Source organism: Penaeus chinensis, chromosome 8 (assembly GCF_019202785.1).
Source record: "Penaeus chinensis breed Huanghai No. 1 chromosome 8, ASM1920278v2, whole genome shotgun sequence".
NCBI classification, from domain to species: domain Eukaryota; kingdom Metazoa; phylum Arthropoda; class Malacostraca; order Decapoda; family Penaeidae; genus Penaeus; species Penaeus chinensis.
The window spans coordinates 42,103,463-42,115,775 of record NC_061826.1 but is presented as its reverse complement, the minus strand read 5'-3'; the positions used below and the strand labels follow the sequence as shown (position 1 = coordinate 42,115,775).

The window sequence follows — 12,313 nt, the reverse complement described above, 5'->3', positions numbered from 1 at the left end:
GTGCAATTGGCGTATTTGAACGTTTCGATTATATCCTCGTACATATATTTTTCTGACGAAAACATAATCGAAACCATTTATATGTTTATCGTACTTCAAAAATATGAATTCTCATTTATACCTTTAATATTCAAAGCCATATATGTTTATATATATATATATATATATATATATATAAATATATATATATATACTTGTGCATATATATATATAATTATCCATTTATATACAGTATATATATTTATATATAAATGTGTATATATATTCATATATATGGACATATATATATATATATGTATAAATATATACATATATATGTATATATCTATATTTCTATTTATATATACATGCATTATATATATATATATATATCCATATACAGATATGTATGTATGCATCATATAGGTATATATACAGTATATATATATATATATATATATATATATATATATACATATATATATGTGTGTGTGTTTGTGTATATACATATCTTTCTCTTTATAGATATGTATATACATACATATATAATATACATATATATGGGTCTCTGAGTATTTATTTGTTTATATGTATATATAAATGTATATACTCATATGCATATATACGTATATATGTACATCATTAAATATATGTATGTATGTATATCTATAATTAAGACACGCACACACACATACATAGACACTCGCACATACACATATACATATTTGTGTACATATAAACACATATATATATATTTATACATACAGACATATGCGTCGTATTTTGATACATATATTTATATAGAGATACGCATGTATGTATTTAAAGATATACGTGAGTGTATATACATACATATATATTTACACGTATATATGTATTCATATACATATGAATATATCTGTATGTATGGAAGCATGGATATACCTATATATCTATATAAGTGTATATATATATATTCATATATAATTGTTTATATATAAAAACATATACATGTGAATTTTCAGAATATTCGATTTTGCTCACCAGTCTTGCTAGTGATCAAAGTTGAAGGTAGTGTAAACAATAGAACATTTTTTCACAATCTGAATCTTTATTTCATGTAATTATAGTCATTTAGACAGCATTAGCCAGGACCCAGTCAACGAAGTAAGCAACCTCGGTGTAGACGCCAGGGTAGTTGGGACGGGCACAGCCGTAGCCCCAGGACACGATGCCGGCCAGGTAGGGGGAGCCGGTGTCAGAGCAAGCAAGGGGGCCGCCAGAGTCACCCTGGCACGAGTCCTTGCCGCCTTCGGGCACTCCGGCACAGATCATGGAGTCATCAATGTCGTTCTGGCCATAAGCATCGCGACATTCGGCGTCAGACACGATGGGAACGGACACCTTCTGGAGAACACTGGGGGAGCTTCCTCCTTCAGACAGAGCGCCCCAGCCGGACACGATGCATTCACCAGAGGCAGCGTGACCTGCTTCGGGAAGGGCAATGGGGCCCACGTAGTCGTTAAAGGTCAGAGGCTGAGACAGCTTGAGCAGGGAGATGTCGTTGCTGATGGTGAAACCGTTGTAGTCCTCGTGTTGGATGATCTTGGAAAGGACGATCGTCTGCTCGTTGCCCTCATCCACATCCCTGTTGTGCTCTCCAGCAACAACCTGTTGTCATACAAATGAATTCATAAAGGAATTTGCAACAGAAAAGTTGATATGTCGCGATGCTTATGGCCAGAACGATATTGATGACTCCATGATCTGTGCCGGAGTGCCCGAGGGCGGCAAGGACTCGTGCCAGGGTGACTCTGGCGGCCCCCTTGCTTGCTCTGACACCGGCTCCCCCTACCTGGCCGGCATCGTGTCCTGGGGCTACGGCTGTGCCCGTCCCAACTACCCTGGCGTCTACACCGAGGTTGCTTACTTCGTTGACTGGGTCCTGACTAATGCTAAATGATCATCATAAATGCATGAAATAAAGATTCAAGTTGTCAGAAAGTATTTTTTATTTGTACGACTTTATAATCCCGTGAACATTACTAGCAAGAATAGTGAGCAAAATTATTTAATAGTAAATACATACAAAGGAAACCAACCCAGTTTTATCATGTAGCTGGAGATAAATCCAAAATGTTTCACAAAATGCTAGCCACATGTATTGTAAATCAATCTATTCATCCCTGTCTGTTCACCTGTATATATGTGTGTGAATGTTTATATATAAATATATGTATATCTGTGTGAGTATTTATACACATTTGTTTGTATATATATCATAAATATATGTTCATATATAAATAGATAGATGTGTATATGTGTGTGTGCATGTATGTTATATATTCATATATATATACATATATATGCATACATATATGTTTGTGTGTACAGCATATACATACACATATATGTATAGGTACATATATGTATATATATATATATATATATATATATATATATATACATACATAATACAAACGCATATATCATAGACAAACACACACATATATCATACACAAACACATATATATATATGAAAGATGGAATAATGCAATACCGCATTCATATAGATGTATAACAATCCTCCCTGACCTGGCCTCGAACCTAGGTCACTCCGTGTATGAGAACCTCGCTATCATTGCTCATGTATGAGTAGATAGGTAATGTCTATGGAAGCTAGTTAGATCCTAGTTGCACACTCCTTTTAGTGGGTCGTGTGGCATATATATATATATATATATATATATATATATATATATATATATATATACATGCATATATATGTATGTGCATATATACATATACTGTATACACACACACGCACACACACACATATGTACACATTTATAAATACGTATATGTATATAAACACACATATATAACTACACATACATATATGTGTATATTGATATGATATATGTACACATATATATACATAAATGTATAACACACATATATATACACATATATGTATAACACACACACACATTCACGCACGCGCACACACCCACATTGACTCACACTCACACACAAATACAAATGTGTATATATATATTTATGCATGTGTGTGTTTGTGTCTGTATGTCTGTGTGTTCATGTATATAAACCTTATTAAAGCCTCGAATGTATAACATGTACGAATGAGATTGAATAACTTTACCGTGCAACTGGCGTATTTGAACGTTTCGATTATATCTTCGTACATATATTTTTCTGACGAAAACATAATCGAAACCATTTATATGTTTCTCGTACTTCAAAAATATGAATTCTCATTTATACCTTTAATATTCAAAGACATATATGTTTATATATATATATATATATATACTTGTGCATATATATATATAATTATCCATTTATATACAGTATATATATTTATATATAAATGTGTATATATATTTATATATATGGACATATATATATATATATATATATATATATATATATAAATATATACATATATATATGTATATATCTATATTTCTATTTATATATACATGCACTATATATATATATATATATATATATATATATATATATATATATATATATATCCATATACAGATATGTATGTATGCATCATATAGGTATATATACAGTATATATATATATACATATATATTTATGTATGTGTGTGTATATATACATATCTTTCTCTATATAGATATGTATATACATACATACATATATAATATACATATATATGGGTCTCTGAGTATTTATTTGTTTATATGTATATATAAATGTATATACTTATATGCACATATATGTATATATGTACATCATTATATATATGTATGTATGTATATTTATAATTAAGACACGCACACACACATACATAGACACTCGCACATACACATATACATATTTGTGTACATATAAACACATATATATATATTTATACATACAGACATATACGTCGTATTTTGATACATATATTTATATAGAGATAAGCATCTATGTATTTAAAGATATACGTGAGTGTATATACATACATATATATTTACACGTATATATGTATTCATATACATATGAATATATCAGTATGTATGGAAGCATGGATATACCTATATATCTATTTAAGTTTATATATATATATTCATATATAATTGTTTATATATAAAAACATATACATGTGAATTTTCAGAATATTCGATTTTGCTCACCAGTCTTGCTAGTGATCAAAGTTGAAGGTAGTGTAAACAATAGAACATTTTTTCACAATCTGAATCTTTATTTCATGTAATTATGGTCCTTTAGACAGCATTAGCCTGGACCCAGTCAACGAAGTAAGCAACCTCGGTGTAGACGCCAGGGTAGTTGGGACGGGCACAGCCGTAGCCCCAGGACACGATGCCGGCCAGGTAGGGGGAGCCGGTGTCAGAGCAAGCAAGGGGGCCGCCAGAGTCACCCTGGCACGAGTCCTTGCCGCCCTCGGGCACTCCGGCACAGATCATGGAGTCATCAATGTCGTTCTGGCCATAAGCATCGCGACATTCGGCGTCAGACACGATGGGAACGGACACCTTCTGGAGGACACTGGGGGAGCTTCCTCCTTCAGACAGAGCGCCCCAGCCGGACACGATGCATTCACCAGAGGCAGCGTGACCTGCTTCGGGAAGGGCAATGGGGCCCACGTAGTCGTTAAAGGTCAGAGGCTGAGACAGCTTGAGCAGGGAGATGTCGTTGCTGATGGTGAAACCGTTGTAGTCCTCGTGTTGGATGATCTTGGAAAGGACGATCGTCTGCTCGTTGCCCTCATCCACATCCCTGTTGTGCTCTCCAGCAACAACCTGTTGTCATACAAATGAATTCATAAAGGAATTTGCAACAGAAAAGTTAATATGTTAATGCATTTTCTCCCCTAAAACAGGGCTTTTGGAATGGATGCGAGACCCACCTGAAGGTAATCGGGGTTGTTCATGTCCTCGCCCTGGACGCAGTGGCCGGCGCAGATGGCCCAATTTTCGTTGTAGATGGAGGCGCCGCAGAAGTGGAAGGCGAAGCCGAAGGAGACGTCCTGGAAGCTGAGCTGGTAAGGAAGCTCACCAGGAGTGACGTCAGTTCCTCCGACGATCTTGTTGAGACCGCGGCGGAAGGTGGGCTTCCTGGAGGGGGCGGCTGGTAAACGCGAAGTTATCGTTAGATTTTCGATATACATAAGACATTCAACATGTCTGAGGTAGGTTTTTGTTCTTTCACGTAATGGTAGACATTTGTTGGGTTTTATTACATATGACTTGAAAGGTTTTCGTACACTTTGCCAAAGACGGTTTATACGATTGACTTGCACTCTTCACTTCTTACTGACACATAATTTTCTTCACTTTTCTCCAAGAAAATATAAACATTTATCCCAGGCTCTTTTCAAAAGGTCAGTACAACAAAGGAATGTAATCTGACTTACCAAAGGCCCCGGCGAGGAGCAGGCAGAGCACGAGGGACTTCATGACTGGTCACTGGTGAGAAACTGGAGCTCGAAGGAATTATATATAAGACGAAGAGCCCAGGCAAAAAAGTGTTATCAGTTCGGTCCATCTCATTTTTCTCACGCCCAGCTGCTTACTTGCCGGCATCTAGCTTGGAAATCCCCTTTTAGTGGTTTATTGATTTACGAAAATTCTTATTAGGCTACCAAAATAAAGAAAAATATATATTTTTTTTTCAAAATTATCGAAGGCGATAAATAATGTTTTCATTGTCAAAGTATACAGGAAACGAGTCCTCATACCCTAGTTTCTGAAGATAACAATACGTATACCATAGTGACTGGTATCATTATCACTCTGACTTTCAAACTCGTTGGATCTATTTCAAGCAAAAAGATCTCTATCATTTCTGTGTTCACCTAAAAGAAGTAGCAAGATCCATGAAACCAAATGTCTTTATAATGATTGAAATACATATTTTCGTTAAGTGCCAACAGCTTTTCTTCAGTTTTTAAATGGAAACTCTGAATAATTGTGTAGAATTATTAAATATATAGGTATATATTGCATACAGCAAACGATTATTGAATTCACATCATCTTTCCTTATTTCATTCATTTCTGCTTCCGTGTACAAAAGTTTGCACATATTTGTTTAGGTTTATTCATTGGTACCAAGTGAAAATCATTTAGCAAATTTTTGGCCTTTATCAGCCTTTTCAAAATTACAAATAAGGAGGAAGCGCTATGATTTTAATCTTGATTTGATTATGGAAGAAACTAATAGTGTTCCTCAATAAGCACTTTTTTTTTTTTTTTTTTTTTTTTTAGTTTCTACTTTTCACATCAAATTCAACCTGCCATATAACAAGAACTTCTATTAACTGGGCGTCATTTACCAGTTACATTCTATTTAAAAGTCCCTGACAACTGTGAATTAAGAACAGGACGCTATGCATTAAGATGTAATTTGACAGAAGTATTTGCTGTAACAAAAGCAATATCTACAAAAATAATGATAATAATGAGAACCCACCGGCAATGACATTGATAACAGCAATAATACTAATAATTGTGATAGTAATGAATACTAATGATAATACTAATAGCAATGATGCCGATGACAATGATACCACTACTACTAATATTAATGATAATAGGGATAATGGTTATGATAATAATAACAATATGACTGATGGTAATGATATCAATAGTGATAATAAAAAATATAATTATATTACTAGTAATAATAATGACAATGACCTTAGTAATTCATATGGAAAATGAGCAACAAAGTGAGACAAGTCAGTGAGCATGTTTGGGGAAAATCCCACAGGGACGCGATAACCTGCAATGGTACTGGCTGTCGGTATAAATTGACGTCGCGGCCTCCCCTCTGCACCAGTGACCGACCATGAAGGCTGTAGTGCTGTGCCTGCTCCTCGCCGGGGCCCTCGGTAGGTCGCGTTTCCTTTGAGTTGTTTTTAGCCTGCATGCTGCAGGGAAAGGGGGATGGGGTGTCAGTTATGTTTTGAATGAATGTCCTATTTATTCCCCCCTTCGCGGAACTGGTCTGCAATATGCTGCATATATGCACACGCCAGTGAAGAATATTGAGATATTAATGAATATAAACAAGGGAATCACTAGCTTTATATAAAGTAATGATAGCATTCTCTGTCACTTCTTGAAGAAAGTAACCTTTCGTGTTGTCATTCCCCAGCCGCCCCCTCCAGGAAGCCCACCTTCCGCCGCGGTCTCAACAAGATCGTCGGAGGAACTGACGTCACTCCTGGTGAGCTTCCTTACCAGCTCAGCTTCCAGGACGTCTCCTTCGGCTTCGCCTTCCACTTCTGCGGCGCCTCCATCTACAACGAAAATTGGGCCATCTGCGCCGGCCACTGCGTCCAGGGCGAGGATATGAACAACCCCGATTACCTTCAGGTGGGTCTTGCATCCATTCCAAAAGCCCTGTTTTAGGGGAGAAAATGCATTAACATATTAACTTTTCTGTTGCAAATTCCTTTATGAATTCATTTGTATGACAACAGGTTGTTGCTGGAGAGCACAACAGGGATGTGGATGAGGGCAACGAGCAGACGATCGTCCTTTCCAAGATCATCCAACACGAGGACTACAACGGTTTCACCATCAGCAACGACATCTCCCTGCTCCAGTTGTCTCAGCCTCTGACCTTCAACGACTACGTGGGCCCCATTGCCCTTCCCGAAGCAGGTCACGCTGCCTCTGGTGAATGCATCGTGTCCGGCTGGGGCGCTCTGTCTGAAGGAGGAAGCTCCCCCAGTGTCCTCCAGAAGGTGTCCGTTCCCATCGTGTCTGACGCCGAATGTCGCGATGCTTATGGCCAGAACGATATTGATGACTCCATGATCTGTGCCGGAGTGTCCGAGGGCGGCAAGGACTCGTGCCAGGGTGACTCTGGCGGCCCCCTTGCTTGCTCTGACACCGGCTCCCCCTACCTGGCCGGCATCGTGTCCTGGGGCTACGGCTGTGCCCGTCCCAACTACCCTGGCGTCTACACCGAGGTTGCTTACTTCGTTGACTGGGTCCTGACTAATGCTAAATGATCATCATAAATGCATGAAATAAAGATTCAAGTTGTGAGAAAGTATTTTTTTATTTGTACTACTGTATAATGCCGTGAACATTACTAGCAAGAATAGTGAGCAAAATCATTTAATAGTAAATACATACAAAGGAAACCAACCCAGTTTTATCATGTAGCTGGAGATAAATCCAAAATGTTTCACAAAATGCTAGCCACATGTATTGTAAATCAATCTATTCATCCCTGTCTGTTCACCTGTATATATGTGTGTGAATGTTTATATACAAATTTATGTATATCTGTGTGAGTATTTATACACATTTGTTTGTATATATATCATAAATATATGTTCATATATAAATAGATAGATGTGTATATGTGTGTGTGCATGTATGTTATATATTCATATATATATACATATATATGCATACATATATGTTTTTGTGTACAGCATATACATACACATATATGTATAGGTACATATATGTATATATATATACATACATAATACAAACGCATATATCATAGACAAACACACACATATATCATACACAAACACATATATATATATGAAAGATGGAATAATGCAATACCGCATTCATATAGATGTATAACAATCCTCCCTGACCTGGCCTCGAACCTAGGTCACTCCGTGTATGAGAACCTCGCTATCATTGTTCATGTATGAGTAGATAGGTAATGTCTATGGAAGCTAGTTAGATCCTAGTTGCACACTCCTTTTAGTGGGTCGTGTGGCATATATATATATATATATATATATATATATATATGCATATATATGTATGTGCATATATACATATCCTGTATACACACACACGCACACACACACATATGTACACATTTATAAATACGTATATGTATATAAACACACATATATAACTACACATACATATATGTGTATATTGATATGATATATGTACACATATATATACATAAATGTATAACACACATATATATACACTTATATGTATAACACACACACACATTCACGCACGCGCACACACCCACATTGACTCACACTCACACACAAATACAAATGTGTATATATATATATATTTATGCATGTGTGTGTTTGTGTCTGTATGTCTGTGTGTTCATGTATATAAACCTTATTAAAGCCTCGAATGTATAAAATGTACGAATGAGATTGAATAACTTTACCGTGCAACTGGCGTATTTGAACGTTTCGATTATATCTTCGTACATATATTTTTCTGACGAAAACATAATCGAAACCATTTATATGTTTTTCGTACTTCAAAAATATGAATTCTCATTTATACCTTTAATATTCAAAGACATATATGTTTATATATATATATATATATATATATATATATATACTTGTGCATATATATATAATTATCCATTTATATACAGTATATATATTTATATATAAATGTGTATATATATTCATATATATGGACATATATATATATATATATATATATATATATAAATATATACATATATATATATATGTATATATATATATATATCTATATTTCTATTTATATATACATGCATTATATATATATATATATCCATATACAGATATGTATGTATGCATCATATAGGTATATATACAGTATATATATATATATATATATATATATATATATATATATATTTATGTATGTGTGTGTATATATACATATCTTTCTCTATATAGATATGTATATACATACATACATATATAATATACATATATATGGGTCTCTGAGTATTTATTTGTTTATATGTATATATAAATGTATATACTTATATGCACATATATGTATATATGTACATCATTATATATATGTATGTATGTATATCTATAATTAAGACACGCACACACACATACATAGACACTCGCACATACACATATACATATTTGTGTACATATAAACACATATATATATATTTATACCTACAGACATATGCGTCGTATTTTGATACATATATTTATATAGAGATACGCATGTATGTATTTAAAGATATACGTGAGTGTATATACATACATATATATTTACACGTATATATGTATTCATATACATATGAATATATCAGTATGTATGGAAGCATGGATATACCTATATATCTATATAAGTTTATATATATATATATATTCATATATAATTGTTTATATATAAAAACATATACATGTGAATTTTCAGAATATTCGATTTTGCTCACCAGTCTTGCTAGTGATCAAAGTTGAAGGTAGTGTAAAAAATAGAACATTTTTTTCACAATCTGAATCTTTATTTCATGTAATTATGGTCATTTAGACAGCATTAGCCTGGACCCAGTCAACGAAGTAAGCAACCTCGGTGTAGACGCCAGGGTAGTTGGGACGGGCACAGCCGTAGCCCCAGGACACGATGCCGGCCAGGTAGGGGGAGCCGGTGTCAGAGCAAGCAAGGGGGCCGCCAGAGTCACCCTGGCACGAGTCCTTGCCGCCCTCGGGCACTCCGGCACAGATCATGGAGTCATCAATGTCGTTCTGGCCATAAGCATCGCGACATTCGGCGTCAGACACGATGGGAACGGACACCTTCTGGAGGACACTGGGGGAGCTTCCTCCTTCAGACAGAGCGCCCCAGCCGGACACGATGCATTCACCAGAGGCAGCGTGACCTGCTTCGGGAAGGGCAATGGGGCCCACGTAGTCGTTAAAGGTCAGAGGCTGAGACAGCTTGAGCAGGGAGATGTCGTTGCTGATGGTGAAACCGTTGTAGTCCTCGTGTTGGATGATCTTGGAAAGGACGATCGTCTGCTCGTTGCCCTCATCCACATCCCTGTTGTGCTCTCCAGCAACAACCTGTTGTCATACAAATGAATTCATAAAGGAATTTGCAACAGAAAAGTTGATATGTTAATGCATTTTCTCCCCTAAAACAGGGCTTTTGGAATGGATGCGAGACCCACCTGAAGGTAATCGGGGTTGTTCATGTCCTCGCCCTGGACGCAGTGGCCGGCGCAGATGGCCCAATTTTCGTTGTAGATGGAGGCGCCGCAGAAGTGGAAGGCGAAGCCGAAGGAGACGTCCTGGAAGCTGAGCTGGTAAGGAAGCTCACCAGGAGTGACGTCAGTTCCTCCGACGATCTTGTTGAGACCGCGGCGGAAGGTGGGCTTCCTGGAGGGGGCGGCTGGTAAACGCGAAGTTATCGTTAGATTTTCGATATACATAAGACATTCAACATGTCTGAGGTAGGTTTTTGTTCTTTCACGTAATGGTAGACATTTGTAGGGTTTTATTACATATGACTTGAAAGGTTTTCGTACACTTTGCCAAAGACGGTTTATACGATTGACTTGCACTCTTCACTTCTTACTGACACATCATTTTCTTCACTTTTCTCCAAGAAAATATAAACATTTATCCCAGGCTCTTTTCAAAAGGTCAGTACAACAAAGGAATGTAATCTGACTTACCAAAGGCCCCGGCGAGGAGCAGGCAGAGCACGAGGGACTTCATGACTGGTCACTGGTGAGAAACTGGAGCTCGAAGGAATTATATATAAGACGAAGAGCCCAGGCAAAAAAGTGTTATCAGTTCGGTCCATCTCATTTTTCTCACGCCCAGCTGCTTACTTGCCGGCATCTAGCTTGGAAATCCCCTTTTAGTGGTTTATTGATTTACGAAAATTCTTATTAGGCTACCAATATAAAGAAAAATATATATATTTTTTTCAAAATTATCGAAGGCGATAAAAAATGTTTTCATTGTCAAAGTATACAGGAAACGAGTCCTCATACCCTAGTTTCTGAAGATAACAATACGTATACCATAGTGACTGGTATCATTATCACTCTGACTTTCAAACTCGTTGGATCTATTTCAAGCAAAAAGATCTCTATCATTTCTGTGTTCACCTAAAAGAAGTAGCAAGATCCATGAAACCAAATGTCTTTATAATGATTGAAATACATATTTTCGTTAAGTGCCAACAGCTTTTCTTCAGTTTTTAAATGGAAACTCTGAATAATTGTGTAGAATTATTAAAATTATATATATATATACATATATATGGGTCTCTGAGTATTTATTTGTTTATATGTATATATATATATATATTCATATATATGGACATATATATATATATACATATATGTGTATATTGATATGATATATGTACACATATATATACATATATGTATAACACACACACACATATGTACACATTTATAAATACGTATATGTATATAAACACACATATATATATATATAATTATCCATTTATATACAGTATATATATATATACATACATATATAATATACATATATATATATATATTCATATATATGGACATATATATATATAATTATCCATTTATATACAGTA

General features: G+C 35.6%; 4 protein-coding genes across 4 annotated transcripts; 1 reads left to right on the top strand and 3 right to left on the bottom strand.

Moving 5' to 3' along the window:
- Positions 1–1,049: 1,049 nt before the first annotated feature.
- Positions 1,050–3,187, bottom strand: LOC125027899 (trypsin-1-like). Its single transcript, XM_047617030.1, has 4 exons — positions 3,122–3,187; positions 2,061–2,077; positions 1,718–1,913; positions 1,050–1,629 (listed from the first exon to the last, which is right to left on the bottom strand). The coding sequence occupies exons 1-4, from the start codon at positions 3,185–3,187 to the stop codon at positions 1,093–1,095; spliced, it is 816 nt and encodes a 271-aa protein (XP_047472986.1). The 3' UTR covers positions 1,050–1,092.
- Positions 3,188–4,176: 989 nt separating this feature from the next.
- Positions 4,177–5,522, bottom strand: LOC125027746 (trypsin-1-like). Its single transcript, XM_047616869.1, has 3 exons — positions 5,372–5,522; positions 4,865–5,085; positions 4,177–4,757 (listed from the first exon to the last, which is right to left on the bottom strand). The coding sequence occupies exons 1-3, from the start codon at positions 5,412–5,414 to the stop codon at positions 4,221–4,223; spliced, it is 801 nt and encodes a 266-aa protein (XP_047472825.1). The 5' UTR covers positions 5,415–5,522; the 3' UTR covers positions 4,177–4,220.
- A 1,173-nt stretch (positions 5,523–6,695) lies between these two features.
- On the top strand, positions 6,696–8,021 carry LOC125027752 (trypsin-1-like). Its single transcript, XM_047616876.1, has 3 exons — positions 6,696–6,849; positions 7,116–7,336; positions 7,444–8,021. The coding sequence occupies exons 1-3, from the start codon at positions 6,807–6,809 to the stop codon at positions 7,978–7,980; spliced, it is 801 nt and encodes a 266-aa protein (XP_047472832.1). The 5' UTR covers positions 6,696–6,806; the 3' UTR covers positions 7,981–8,021.
- Positions 8,022–10,207: 2,186 nt separating this feature from the next.
- On the bottom strand, positions 10,208–11,553 carry LOC125027747 (trypsin-1-like). The gene is made up of 3 exons (XM_047616870.1): positions 11,403–11,553; positions 10,896–11,116; positions 10,208–10,788 (listed from the first exon to the last, which is right to left on the bottom strand). The coding sequence occupies exons 1-3, from the start codon at positions 11,443–11,445 to the stop codon at positions 10,252–10,254; spliced, it is 801 nt and encodes a 266-aa protein (XP_047472826.1). The 5' UTR covers positions 11,446–11,553; the 3' UTR covers positions 10,208–10,251.
- Between the last annotated feature and the right edge of the window lie 760 nt (positions 11,554–12,313).

What these genes read in the sequence shown, in the direction of transcription:
- LOC125027752 (XM_047616876.1), top strand. Translation starts at nt 6,807, where the DNA reads ATGAAGGCTGTAGTGCTGTGCCTGCTCCTCGCCGGGGCCCTCG. An exon ending in GCTCCTCGCCGGGGCCCTCG is followed by an intron (nt 6,850 to 7,115) that starts GTAGGTCGCGTT and finishes GTCATTCCCCAG; the next exon opens with CCGCCCCCTCCAGGAAGCCC. An exon ending in ACAACCCCGATTACCTTCAG is followed by an intron (nt 7,337 to 7,443) that starts GTGGGTCTTGCA and finishes GTATGACAACAG; the next exon opens with GTTGTTGCTGGAGAGCACAA.
- LOC125027899 (XM_047617030.1), bottom strand. Translation starts at nt 3,187, where the DNA reads ATGTTTTCGTCAGAAAAATATATGTACGAAGATATAATCGAAACGTTC. An exon ending in ACTCCGGCACAGATCATGGA is followed by an intron (nt 1,630 to 1,717) that starts GTCATCAATATC and finishes GTATGACAACAG; the next exon opens with GTTGTTGCTGGAGAGCACAA.
- LOC125027747 (XM_047616870.1), bottom strand. Translation starts at nt 11,445, where the DNA reads ATGAAGTCCCTCGTGCTCTGCCTGCTCCTCGCCGGGGCCTTTG. An exon ending in GCTCCTCGCCGGGGCCTTTG is followed by an intron (nt 11,117 to 11,402) that starts GTAAGTCAGATT and finishes CGCGTTTACCAG; the next exon opens with CCGCCCCCTCCAGGAAGCCC. An exon ending in ACAACCCCGATTACCTTCAG is followed by an intron (nt 10,789 to 10,895) that starts GTGGGTCTCGCA and finishes GTATGACAACAG; the next exon opens with GTTGTTGCTGGAGAGCACAA.
- LOC125027746 (XM_047616869.1), bottom strand. Translation starts at nt 5,414, where the DNA reads ATGAAGTCCCTCGTGCTCTGCCTGCTCCTCGCCGGGGCCTTTG. An exon ending in GCTCCTCGCCGGGGCCTTTG is followed by an intron (nt 5,086 to 5,371) that starts GTAAGTCAGATT and finishes CGCGTTTACCAG; the next exon opens with CCGCCCCCTCCAGGAAGCCC. An exon ending in ACAACCCCGATTACCTTCAG is followed by an intron (nt 4,758 to 4,864) that starts GTGGGTCTCGCA and finishes GTATGACAACAG; the next exon opens with GTTGTTGCTGGAGAGCACAA.